This window comes from Panthera onca, chromosome B4, assembly GCF_046562875.1.
Source record: "Panthera onca isolate mPanOnc1 chromosome B4, mPanOnc1 haplotype 2, whole genome shotgun sequence".
Taxonomy (NCBI): domain Eukaryota; kingdom Metazoa; phylum Chordata; class Mammalia; order Carnivora; family Felidae; genus Panthera; species Panthera onca.
The window spans coordinates 46661962-46675240 of NC_138345.1; the positions used below are offsets into that span (position 1 = coordinate 46661962).

At 44.1% G+C, this 13279-nt stretch overlaps 1 protein-coding gene across 2 annotated transcripts; it reads right to left on the reverse strand.

The window, feature by feature from the left end:
• Positions 1-246: 246 nt before the first annotated feature.
• On the reverse strand, positions 247-11557 carry GPRC5D (G protein-coupled receptor class C group 5 member D). 2 transcript variants are annotated; one of them, XM_060658332.3, is made up of 3 exons: positions 7248-11557; positions 1612-1679; positions 247-514 (listed from the first exon to the last, which is right to left on the reverse strand). In XM_060658332.3, exons 1-3 carry the CDS (start codon positions 8227-8229, stop codon positions 434-436), a joined length of 1131 nt encoding a protein of 376 aa, XP_060514315.2. In that variant the 5' UTR covers positions 8230-11557; the 3' UTR covers positions 247-433. The 2 variants fall into 2 exon arrangements, with proteins under 2 accessions (XP_060514315.2, XP_060514314.2); XM_060658331.3 differs by lacking the exon at positions 1612-1679 and having other exon boundaries at positions 429-514.
• Between the last annotated feature and the right edge of the window lie 1722 nt (positions 11558-13279).

The window sequence follows — 13279 nt, forward strand, 5'->3', positions numbered from 1 at the left end:
AGGGTTCATCTCACGAACATGAGATCGTGACCTGAGCTGAAATCAAGAGTCAGACGCTTAACCAACTGAGCCACCCAGGCATCCCTGGACCTCTATATTTTGTCACATGAATATGGCCCTATTTTTTTCAGACCAAGGTCTTTGGGCCCCATTAGTAAGAGGTGCCAATTTGTTTTTGCATTGCTAAGGAAGGGAATCTTTCAGCTGCACGAAGGAAGAAAGAGACACATAATCAAGGTAGGGTGGCCAGCAAGATTGTAATTTTGCTTGAGAGTGTGGTCTTCTGATGATGGGTCCCAGATGGATGGAATGGGCTAGGAAGCAGGGGAGGAAGGATGAGCCCATACTCTGTTGATAGTGTGACGCAGGACTACCCAGCAACCCATCAGGGCTCCATTGGGATGATCTTCTGAGTTTTCACTGCACGTGTTTCCTATGGACTTTGTATTTCTGCATCTTCCTGGGAGCTTGGTTTAGGCAGTGGGATGAAACACTCTTGTGCGGGATCAACAGTCTGGAAAAGAAGAAATGGCATTGTCAACTTTCTGAGCCAACACAAGGGATGATACTCTCCAGAGCTACGTTTGAAATACCATTTCAGCTTCATTCAGTCCTTTGTTGATAAAGAAAAAAAATATTGAAGCTACCCACATCAGAACTTTGTTTTACCATCTTCCTTCTTAGCCAGTAACAATAATCTTTTTGCAAGATTCTTGAAGAGCTGATCACTGGACATCGAAGTAATCCAAGAAATTCTTGGAGAAGGTATAATAAAGATCTTCTCATCATGTAAATGCCCTCCAGAGGGTTAATGACGGCAAACGATCTCTCTGTATCCTGGGCTGTGTGCCATTCCAGGAAAAGGCAAAGTCTCAGATAACAGACCAGAAGGAGTAGGATTAGTTAGAGTTGCCGTGTACAGTTCATCAAACAATCTGAGCATGACTTTCACCCTCAGATTTCGGTTACGGGGATCAAAATACAAGAACCGTGTCCCAGTGTGGTATTTTTGGCTGCCTTCGTCTGTGTGCCCTCAAGCCATCATGACACAAACGCAAGTTGCCTCCCCTTCTACTCAGTAGCGCTCCCTCTGCTTTTGTCTGAAAGAATTAAAATCGGTTACACCCATCTGGTGATGGTGGTGACAGCCCTAACCCAGTTCTTGGGGGCAGCCTGAGCTGCAGGAGCTAGACAGTGACTCAGAGAGGCAGCCAGCGGGGCTCAGGGGATCATCTAGACAACTGATAGATACTAAAAGCAGATGTGACCTCATCCATATTCACAAGTCCCTGTTGCCCCCAAGGCAAAAAGCAGCGAGCTTGCTCCTCTTCACCCTCACACGAACCCTTCAAGCTGCCTTTTCTTTCCAGCGACATTCACCTATATCGGAGTACATCGTTAATGGAGGGGCCATGGGGATTTGGAGGGGCTCGGGCAGAGACAAAGGCATTATATCTGGATGACTCAAGCTGCACAGACTTGGAGGGACGAGCCTGCCCTGCCTCTCCTTTCTCAGGTCAGTAAAGACATTGGAAATGAAGCCTGACAGCTCTCCTGTGGAAGGTGGGCTTGCTGTATCCCTCCTTGGTGATTGTAGACGAGCACATTTACCTGCAGCTGAATGGGGGTACCATATGAAGTTAATGCTACATCCTCCTCAGCTCCATCACTGTCTCGGGCTGAAAGCCAAAGGAGGGAAGGGCTGGGTTAGTGTCAGAGATTCACGTGGAAACAGCACATGAGGACTATGAGGAGACTCAAGGGCTTGCAAAGAGGTTCTTGGCCTTTTAGAAAGGAATTCTCAGTCGAGGCTGATTTTTTTTTCTTTTTCCCCTGAATCTATGACTTAAAAAAAGAGTGCTTTAAAGCTTATGAGGAAGGTTGGCTATGGATGGCGTACGTGTGTTCAGGACATAGAATAATCCCATGTGCGGTTATGTGTTTAATGTCGGTCCCCTCAACAAGACTTTTGAGCTGTGTCTGTCTGTCTCCGAGGTCAGGCCCTTGCACGATATGTATCTGTTGTTTGATGGTCACAGACATGGCCATGCCCCAGGGTTCACACTTAGGGGCTCTCTCACTAGCTGTGTGACCTGGGGCCAAGTTTCTTAACCTTTGGTTGCCTTTGTTTCCTGATGCGAATAAGAGGGAGATCATGATGATCACAGTAGCAAATGTCCTTCATAGGATTGTCTTGAGGATTAAGTCATTCAATATGTGTACGGCCCTTGGAATAGGGCATGATCATCGAAAACACCAAATTGCTGCACTCTGCATATTATTACCCACGGTGGTGCTGGTGGTGTGGTCATACGTGATGCTCTGACATTGTCTTCCCATTGTCATTTTTTTCTAGAGGGTCGGACCCTGTGAAATATGAAATGCTATTTTTTCCTTCATGGCAGAACGAACTGAATTCTCGGTTTAACTTTGTTCCTTGAGGTATAACGAGACTCCTTCACACTCAGCTCCTTAGGGACCGACATTCACCCAACATTCTCATCAGACTAGACTAGACACCAGAGAAGCTTCATTCTCCAGAATTCTCCAGGACTGGTTGCTGTTCATGGATTTACCAAAGGAAAACACCAAAGTGTTTTCCTCTTTCTGTTCATCCTGCAGCCACTTCATGCTGTGAAATCTGAGTTGAGTAAGGAAGACCTTATGTTTATACAGGGAGGAGGCAGAGACATTATAGCCATCATTTAGGCAAGGAGCCTGAGCTTCTAGACTTTGAGGAGCTTGGTTTTGTCTCAAAGTTGGCAGGAAGCAGAGCTGAGCCTCAAGCCAGGGCATCCAGATTCTGCATTCTTTCTGCTGCCCCATGCTGCACAATTATCTCACGCTTTCTGGGTCTTTAGGAATGTCAAACCTGTGCCTTATCCATCCTCAGAGCAGACAAATCCTGCCCAGACTCACTGTCTTCTTCCCTAATTTACACCACGATTCTCTCTGTAACCTGTAGCTCTTGAAGGTGATAAAACAGCAGTTCTGAGAGTTGTTCCTGAGAAAGAGCAAACAAAAACTACACCACTTGGGACCACTGAAATTGGGTTTCTCCTAGGAAGGGGGGTGCCTTGAAGAAAAACATGCTGAGAATTGTCAAAAAGGGCTGTCCAGGGGCTCCTGGGTGGCTCAGTCGGTTGAGCGTCCGACTTCAGCTTGGGTCACGATCTCACAGTCTGTGAGTTTGAGCCCCGTGACGGGCTCTGTGCTGACAGCTCAGAGCCTGGAGCCTGCTTCAGATTCTGTGTCTCCCTCTCTCTCTGCCCCTTCCCCGCTCATGCTCTGTCTTTCTCTGTCTCAAAAATAAATAAAAACATTAAAAAAAATTAAAAAAAAAAAAAAGGGCCGTCCAGCAAAAGCTCGTATTTACTATAAGGCAAACTGCCCAATGAATGGGCTTACGTTTGCGGTAACATTCTCTTGGTTCACATCATTTTACAGTCATTGAACCACTTTTACACGGCATAGACTCATTGTTTTTATCTTAAAGCCTTCAAAAAGAATCATGCTAGGTTGGTACACCTTCAAACAACGAGCAAAAAAAAATGCCCACAATAATGTGATATTTTAAAATATACATGGGTCTTGGGGTGCCTGGGTGGCTCAGCTGGTTAGGCGTCTGACTCTTGATTTTGGCTCAGGTCATAATTTCGCAGTTTGGTTTGTGAGATGGAGTCCTGAGTCAGGCTCTGTGCTGACAGTGTGGAGCCTGCTTGGGATTCTCTCTCTCCCTCTCTCTGCCTCTCCCCTGCTCATGCTCGTGTGCATGCGTGTGCCCTCTCTCTCTCTCAAAGTAAATAAATGTTAAAATATATATATGTATATATATATATATATATATATATATACACACACACATATACATGGGCCTTGCTTATAGCAAACTTGATATAACAATACCTTAAGTAAACTAGGGCAGATGAAATAAGCAATAATTAGAACAGGAGCTTTCCCTTCACAAAAAAATTTTGATGACTGATATTCTATATTTAAGATCTCCACAAATTATATTGCATTTAAAATTCTCAGTTATAAGGGGGCGCCTGGGTGGCTCAGTTGGTTAAGTGTCTGACTTTGGCTCAGGTCATGATCTCGTGGTTTGTGAGTTCAAGCTCCACATCGAGCTCTGTGCTGACAGCTCGGCCTGGAGCCTGCTTGGGATTTTGTGTCTCCCCCTCTCTCTGCCCCTCCCATACTCATGCTCTGTCTCCCTCTGTCTCTCAATAATGAATAAACGTTAAAAAAAAAAAAAATCTCAGTTAAAAGGACAACTGGTTTAAAAAATATAATCAATATACAGCTTTCTAGGAATGCATTTATAATAGAGGGCAAAGAGTATTTATAACCATTTGTTTGGTGTCCTGTGGTAACATGTCTGAGTGCATTTTTATTCTCCACCCGGATGTTTTTAGATCTCGGAATTAAGTTCATAAGCCACTTCAGAGAGATAAAGCTTAATCTTCTTTTGAAAGAATCCCAGGGAAATAGAGTCCTTAATCCCCTTTGCTGATCTATTTCAGTGTTTACTAACTCTTATTTTCACAGTTAATCTAAATCCTTTGTGCTTTGGTTTGAGTTCACTTCTACAGATTGTCTTTAGTTGGAGACAGAAAACAGGACAACAGCCTCTTGGAGAGAGGTCTTCATACTTGTGAAATTCCCTGCTAATCTCCTCTTGTCTTTCTCTTCTTTCAGATGAATAATTCTCATCTCACAACCCAGTGGTCAATCAAATAATTATGTGACTGGAGTCACAGCTACAGGCAGTATTAATCAGAAGAGTCTCATGACAAACGCATGCCTCATGGACTCACACAAAATGTCATGTTTTGGTGTACAGAATTTAGAGAGAGAACTGGCATGGTCTATGAGGAAGGCACCTTAAGAACTACTGTCTATTCCATTGTCTTAACCTTTCCACATGGGTCTGATGTTATAACCCTTTAACTGTCTTTGTGGTTTTCCCTCAGCCTCCCCAAGTCCCTCACACTTCTCATTGGTGGATCCCAGAACTGGAATGGGTATTCTTGTTGGCGACTGGCTGACTGACGCCCAGCACAACAGCCTGATTGTTCTTGCTGACCACACGTCTATTTATATAGCACTGTGTATCTTGAGCAAAGGAAAGGCAGTGGTAAGCTGCTTGCCTATTGCTAGCTTGTGACCTATAATACATACGTAGGGTTTCTCAAGTTCTTGTTATCGTACTGTTCTAGTCTGGCTCTTATCTATTTTGTGTCTACTGGTATGTTTTCCTGAGCTTGGTGGAATCCTCTATTTTGTACTGAGTTTTAATTATTCTTCTAAGTTTTGATATTTGTAATTTTTCCCAGGTGACCTAGATTCTGATTCTGTTATCCCAGTTTAAGTTTCTGGTTATTCTGACCAATGTGGAGAGCAATCTGTATGTCCTTTACTACACTACTGATTTATTATTATTATTTTTAACAAAACATCAAACTGGGGACACCTGAGTGGCTCAGTTGGTTGAGTGTCTGATTCTCGATTTCGACTCAGGTCATGATCCCGGGGTCGTGGGATCAAGCCCTGTGTTGGGCTCTGAGCTGAGCGTGGAGCCTGCTTAAGACTCTCTCTCTCTCTCTCTCTCTCTCTCTCTCTCTCTCTCTCCCTCTTTCCCTTTGCCCCTCTCTCCCACTCATGCTCTCTGTCTAAAATAAAAACAAACAAAACACCAAACTGCTTTGACAGTGACTGTCACTGGCAGGCATTTCCTGCTCAGAAATGGATTTTCTAACCATGCTCGAGTAACAAGGATAGTACCAAGCCCTTGGTCTTTCACCAAACCCTCCTTAGAACACTTAAAACACTTGTGTTTTGGGGTATGGACTCTTGATCATTACAACTCCCAGTATGTTTGGGGTATTATACAATTCTAAGAACCCCTCTCTCTCTTTCTCTCGGCTTTTGTTTCTTGGAAATATACAACGACAATAAAACAACACAAGAAATTTTATCTAATCTTCTGGCGAGAACTACAAGACGTAGTTTCAGGGATTGACTCTGCAATTCTGCCATAAACCTTAGTGATCTGATGACGCACCATCAACAAGCAAGGAAAAACTGTTAAAGGAAGGATGTATAGCATCAATTTCCGACTCTCGGTCAACTGAACTGAAAAGAATGAATGGCTGCATCTCTCTGAACAGGATTTAATTTGAATGTGTAATTGGCCATAGATGGCAGCTCAAAAAAGTGTATGCACTTAAAGGGAAGGCTTCTATTAATTTTTTTGAGCCTGGTGAACATTATGTGTGATATACAACATTTAAAATAACATCATTTTGCACATTAGAAATAAATTGTGAGGAATCAGATGCCTATTAAGACACAAAAATTGATGTAAAACTATGATATTGGGTTATGAATAATAGGCCAGATGTTTCAGAAGGGAATGAATGGGGTTTGACATATTTCTAGACAACCAAAATTAGCCACTATCTCCCAGGTTGTTAGGGTCCAAGCATTTTTGTTGTCATGGTTAATCTATTTTATTCATTAACCAAGTATAGACAGGTGGCTTGGTCTTACATAAAGATAAAAACAAAATCTGACCAGAAATTTTTTGAAAATGTCACATAAGCAAGTTGCTTTATTTCTGTTAATGATTACATATCTGAGCCTTTATTAGAATTCTGATTCGATGGCTCTTCCGGTCACTTTTTGCAAACTTTGAAGGCTTTCAAGCAGGGAATGGTTTGAAAAGTAGAGATTTAGAAGTTATTGGGATTTGTGACGTTAATGAAGTGATGAGTCCTATGAATCAGTTTATTATGATGTTTGGGCAAATTAGCTTCAAGACTTAAATTTTAAAAAATGTCAATCACATGTTACCTGGATTGACTTTTGCATCCGATGGCCCAAACATCTGGACTTAGCATCGTATGCCATGCAACTGCATGGTCCAAGCCTAATTTGGTGCTAGTTAACTCACTTTATAGTGGGTGCCTTTCTTTACCCAGCGTGAGCACTCAGCCACACCCTCTTTATTTAGGGCCTTTGATTCGTTTCTGTCTTGGCCTCTCCCCCATAAATCTCTGTATTTTGGAAGAACTGAATTTTCGTAAAAGTCTAATCTTGATTCTGGGTATCTTTACCTCCTTTTTGGAAATAGTAAGTCGCCCATCTAAATTGTTCCCTCTTGGTTCATCCTATTTCTCAATTTCTCTCCTGTTTTTCCCACAAGAAAGCCTCCCTACTCCCTGAATCCCCTGGGAAAGTACCTCGTGAGAGTTCCTGGTTCTCCACTCTGAAGCTGCATTGGTAGGCTGGGGCTGGGCAGGCATTCCCTGGTAAAGGGCAAGTCTGCTTGCTCGATCTGTAGAGAATGCAGAGCTCGGGTATGATGTACAGGAGCAGGAAGACCCATGCATTGGTGACCAGGGCAATACAGATGACAGGGTCATCCCACTGGGGCTGCCGCTGGAACTGTGGGTTGCCTCTCAGGAGCATGGAGATCCACACTACCCAGATAATGATGGAGATGAGCACAGTGACGAAGATGAGCCTTCCATGTTGCTTCCAGTTCTCACATGGGCCACAGAAAGTGGCTTTGGAGACGAAGAATGTGAGGGCCATCAGGAAGAGGACATAGACCAGGAGCACAACAAAGTCCACGTTGAGCTGACAGGGTGTCATATGCATGAACATCATACCCCTGGTCATCATGAGAGTCACATACTCAGTGGCAATGATTATCTGCAGCAAGCTGACACCAATAGCAATGCACAGAATTGTTGTCCAAGAGAAGGAGACTCTGCCCCGGACCAGCTTCACCAGGTTGGAGGCATGAGCCAAGAGGCATGAGAAACAGAGAGCAAAGAGAACCCCAAAGAGAAAGTAGCGTACAGGGGCAGTTTGCTGATTGAACTGAGTGATGAAGGCAAACGTGAGGCTAAAGAGTCCCAACACACCCAGGAGGAAGAGGAACTGAGTGGGAAGGACATTCCACTGGCTGCAGTCTTGAACCCTTCGCATGAGGAAGAGAAATGCCAAGAGTAGGATAATCGTAACTACTATGCCAATTATTGCCAGGGACTCTAGAACAATGCTCCATGGCCCCTCATTGTCACAGAGGAAATAATAGTCCTCAGTGGACTTGACGCAGTCCTCATACATGGTGACTTGTAGGTGGACCTCACGAGAATGGACTTCTGTTTCCCTGCAGAAGAAAGATGAGACAAATTTCTGACTACATCCACCCATAAGAGCGCCTGTCGGGTAGTCCTATTTGAGCACTATAATGTCTCTCATTCCCAAAAGAAGACACCTGGACATACTGGATAAAACGTCCCCAAACTATCAAACCCTGAAATCTCGCCTGGCTCCATTCTGCTGGGAAAAGCAAAACAGTGTCTACTTCCCGATGCTTCATCCATTTTCACGTCAGTTTCCACCAAGCCTTTTTGAAACCTGAGGCAGGATCATTTTCACAAAATAGGGTATGTGACAAAGGTTGCATGGCTGATGAGATTCCAGTTAGGTCGGACTCCAGAATGAGCGCTGTCAACGTTAATGGATCATCGGATCATTCGAGACACTGATGCACTGCTTGAGGGAGACAGGCAGATCATTTTTCCTAGTAATTCTAATGGCCGTTCCCTCTTTTAACGTAAGTCAATCCAACAGAACATGTTATTGCTAAATACCTACTGTTTGTTCATCAAAGAATTATGCAAAATGGTCCCTGCTTCAACTACCTTTTGGGACCATTGAGCACCAACATCTATGTCGTCACTGAGGCTGCCCAGGAAAAAAAACTCCACACATTCTTTAGGAAAAAAGTACTTTGCAGTTGGATACTTCTAGCTCTATTCCCCTTCAGTTATTCCCAAGCCAGGTGGCTGGAGCAATCCTGGCTTATGGCTAAGGACATGGCCCCTTCATTCCCACTTACCTTCTCTGTGTCCACGCTGGAAGCTGGTAGTGGCTGCGAGGTTGTAACTGCCAATGAGTAAGAAGGAGACAATCGCAGCTTCTTTAATCTCTTCCCAAATGGGCGGAAGGCCCTCACTCAGGTTCCTGCAGTGCCTATAAAAAGAACCGGAAGGACACACCTATTCCAGTTTCACGGCAACTTTTCTCCAGAGCTTTCTTTGGTGAGAACAATTATTTTCTTTTTTTTAAAAAAAATTTTTTTTTTTTTTAACGTTTATTTGTTTTTGAGACAGAGAGAGACCGATCATGAACGGGGGAGGGTCAGAGAGAGGGAGACACAGAATCTGAAACAGGCTCCAGGCTCTGAGCTGTCAGCACAGAGCCCGACGGGGGGCTCGAACTCACGGACCGCGAGATCATGACCTGAGCCGAAGTCGGCCGCTCAACCGACTGAGCCACACAGGAGCCCCGAGAACAATTATTTTCTATGCTATTGCTAACTTGGGGCACCTTGGCCTTAGGGGGTCCTGAAGGTGACTTTAGGAAAAGACAGCTTCCTCCCCATATACTCCACTGTGTTTAGGAAGCCGCAAGAGGCCTTCAGTTGGCCTTACGTGAGGACACTTCACTCTCCATCTGACCTCCTCCCTAAAGAGCCATCTGGATTCTTCCCCACATCTTGATTTTGGTTGAGAGATCCAAAACAGTATCCATTTAATGAATAAGAGTTTTACTGGGCCCTAAAGAAGGGTTATGTGCATTAAAAGGGCCAGCGGTTGGCAAAATTGTGAATTAGGGGAAATTTGTCTTCTCTACGACTCTTCCCTATCCAGTGGAAGTCTTTCCTCAGGCTTTGGCTGTCCAACAAGTGTGGGCCCCTACCTTGACCAGCTCTTCCTGGTAATGCCAAAGCCTTTGGTACAATTTCCCGTTGTCCTTCCTCTCCTCATTCCTATCAGAAGACACCTGTTCTGGGTTTCATTCCATCAGGGCATCCCAAGGCCAAAGATGGAACTCACAGTTGAATTTACCAGCCAATATTGGTGTAACAAATCCCTTTTCTCCTGTGACAGTGTATAATGGAACACATTAGTAGTGTCTAGCCTATACTGACCGCACCTCTACACCCCCCAGTTTACTCCTTGGTTCTTTTGCTGGGTATTTGCATTTTGATAGAGGACTTCCAAAGACCCCAAGTCAGTACTTGTTAGTTTGGTTTCCAGTCACTCTGCGATCTGGCCCTATCTTTCTCATCCAACTGTATTTCTTTCGGGTCTCCTGGCCCTATGGTTTATCCAGGTTGGTTTTCCCACTGTGCATAAAGAAACAAACTCCTGTCTGATTGCCTTCTCTTAGATGTTGTCCATGACCTGAATTGCCTTTTGCTTTATTTCCGCTGATCCTGTTCCCTAACCAAATACTTTCCCTACCTCTAAGATTTATCTCTTATTTCCTCTGTGAGCTTCCCTGACTCCCTTAATCCCTGGAGCCCTCACCACTCACCTCCTACCATGAACTCCAAGGCATGCTGGGGTTGGGTCTGTGCTCTTCACAATTAGTGGAAACCATATTTTCTGTCCATTTTATTTGCATCAATCGATTTTCAATAAATAAAATAATCAGTGAATTCAAAATAGTAATAAATAATAAATGTATTAATTTATTTTCTTTGTATTGGCCTCACCCCCTTGATTAGATTTATAGCTGCCTGGGGGGGGTCAGTCTCCACATTTTATGCCCCCATAGCACCTGGCCATCCTAGGTGATGGGTGGATTGTTCAGCTGGGAGAGTCTAATGATAGAATTCCTGACCTTGTGAAGGCAGGTCTTAGCAGTGTGGTTTTCCAGCAGAAGCTTTTTAATGGAAACTACCAGCAAACAAGTCAGGACCTTAACAAACCCCAGACAAATTCATTCTGAAGTGGTGCTCTATCTTTAGAGACTCTTCAACTTTAACTAGCCATTTCCCCCCCCTTTGAGAGAAGAATATTCCAGGGAAGAGAGTCCTCTCCTTTACTTGCTTTAGGCATAATTGTGGTTTGTCAGAAACTGTAAAAGCTAATCTAAAGTTTACTTTAAGGGTAAAGAGATTTTTCCAGATGATGAAATGGGACATCCATGAGAATTCACTCAGAGGGCCTCGTGAGTAGTTACATTGCTGTCTGTAGGACAGCAGAGGATTTCCCATTTAATTCTTCCAAGAGAACTGTTCTGGTGACCCTTCCCCTCCCCCCCCCCCCCAGCTAGTTACTCATGGCCACTCCTCACTGTGGTGATGTTTCCATTTCCAGCATGCTTGTCTTCTAAGAAGATTCTTCCTGAGCTCCTGATGGCTTGAGGCAGGTGAATTAATGGGTTAATGACCTCAAAGCCCTTTGAGCATCTTAGATAAAAGAGCTTGTCTCAGGTACTAATTATTGCCATTCTAAAATCTGGGGTCATGGAATTAACCCATCTGCTGCCAGGCCTTAAGGAAACGAGGGCCTTCTGTGCCTACACACGTCCACATTACTCACATCTCCTTTCTTTTGGCTTTTATGCAGCAACGACATCTCACCAAACAGTTCAAATGTGGCTTTGATGAATCAGAGTATATTGATTATAACAAGTCCAATAAAAATGAAGACAAAACAGTCAAGAGGCCAAACGCCTTTTGCCAAACACCGATTTGTGTTGTCTCTTTCTTCCAGAAACAGACCTGGAGGGAATGTTAGAGGTCACCTAGTCTCACCCTCTCATTAATAATTAATAAGCAGGAAGCCAATAGTATAACATGAGAAATTGCATAGCAAGGAGGCAGAGGCCCAGAGAGATGAAGGGAGGTACCGAAGGTATGGAATGTTAGAGGGGATGGCCAGGGCCATCTGATTGCTGGCACATTCCTGCTGCCATATTGGCTATCTCCCTGACACTTCCACCTCGGGAGGACAGGCCTCGGAAGAGAGGAGCACTCAGACATGACACATGGGTCATGACCGGAAAGAAAGAAACATAAAAAAATAGATTACGAGAGTACGTCAGATGCTCGGCATCCTGCAGCACACCCCGCAGCCGGGCGAGGACTGGCCATGTGGCGCGGGGTGCTGGCCAGGACTGGGTTACCTGCTCATTTTGCTCACTGGCATCTCCAGGACCAGCTTCATGGTGGTGCCACCAGGGACTCCCATTCAGAAGGATCCCATGCTTCAAATTTAGCGCCTTGTGGTCACCATCTCGAAATTCTTAATTTTGTCTTTGAATCTGTGTGATGAACGTGAAGTCAGATGAGACAATGGAGCAGGCCCTGAGAGCTTGGAGCCTGGGGTCAGGCGTGATCCTGCCTCCCATTGTCTCTCTGCTTCCCTGAGACAGGCTCTTTGTCGCCTACTCCCTACCACCACTTGGCGCCCTGGGTCACTTGGCTTCCCCATTTCTGGTCCTGCCCCATGACTGCTGGCACACTCCATCAGGGGTCACCTCTCCCCTTGGATTGAGGTGGTGGGCTCTTGGAAAGGGGGGACTGACTTTCCACATTTTCATTTTGCAGTGCCACATTTTCATTTTGCACTGAGCCCTGCAAATTATGTAGCAGGCTTTGGGCATCTCATTAAACTTTCCCACATATGGTCAATTTAATGCATATAATATCGGGATGTTACCACTGTACAGTTTAATTGTATATTAATAGGATGTGCAGTTAGTTGCGAGGAACCTACAATGTTTTATCTGGGTCAGCAAAGTGTCAAGACTCAACTGAGTCTCATTTATGAATGAGCAGGGTAGTTTTTGGAAAGGAAATTATCCGACTTTTTTTTCTACTGTAACATTTTAGTTGAACTAGTATACATCGCTTTCATATTGGGTTGTTTTATCCTCATTAGAAGAAAAGAGATGATGTGCAAAATATAGAGGTATGTCAAGTTTAACTGCTGGATCTGGAAGCGTAAACACAACAACATTGAGAAAAATGTTGACTAAGCATTATAAAAAGGAAAAAGTAGAGGCAGGACCTTAAATATGAAAATCCCCTAAATGTGATTTAATTAAATAAGCAAAGCTTAGCAAAAACCACAGACTTGACACATAATTTTTAATGAAATTTACAGTCTGCTGACTTACCGGGGTTCAGCTTCCAATTTTTGGACTATGGTGGTGCCAAAGAGTAGAAACTGAGCTTCAAATTTGAATTTGATCTTTTTCCGGGCTAACTATGTGCTGAGCAATCTTCTCTCCTGATGTTGGGTGGTGGCAGCCGACAGCTCCCGGTCAGCCACAAGATCATGAGGCTAAACACCTCCCTACACTTATAATCACTCTGCACCCATACAAGCATTCTGTTTTTCAGCATAGTATTCAATAAATTCTATGAAATAGCCAACACTTTATTATAAAACAGGCT

What these genes read in the sequence shown, in the direction of transcription:
- GPRC5D (XM_060658332.3), bottom strand. Translation starts at nt 8,229, where the DNA reads ATGGGTGGATGTAGTCAGAAATTTGTCTCATCTTTCTTCTGCAGGGAA. An exon ending in GAACCAGGAACTCTCACGAG is followed by an intron (nt 1,680 to 7,247) that starts GTACTTTCCCAG and finishes TTTGGCTTTCAG; the next exon opens with CCCGAGACAGTGATGGAGCT. An exon ending in GTACCCCCATTCAGCTGCAG is followed by an intron (nt 515 to 1,611) that starts GTAAATGTGCTC and finishes CTTCTTTTCCAG; the next exon opens with ACTGTTGATCCCGCACAAGA.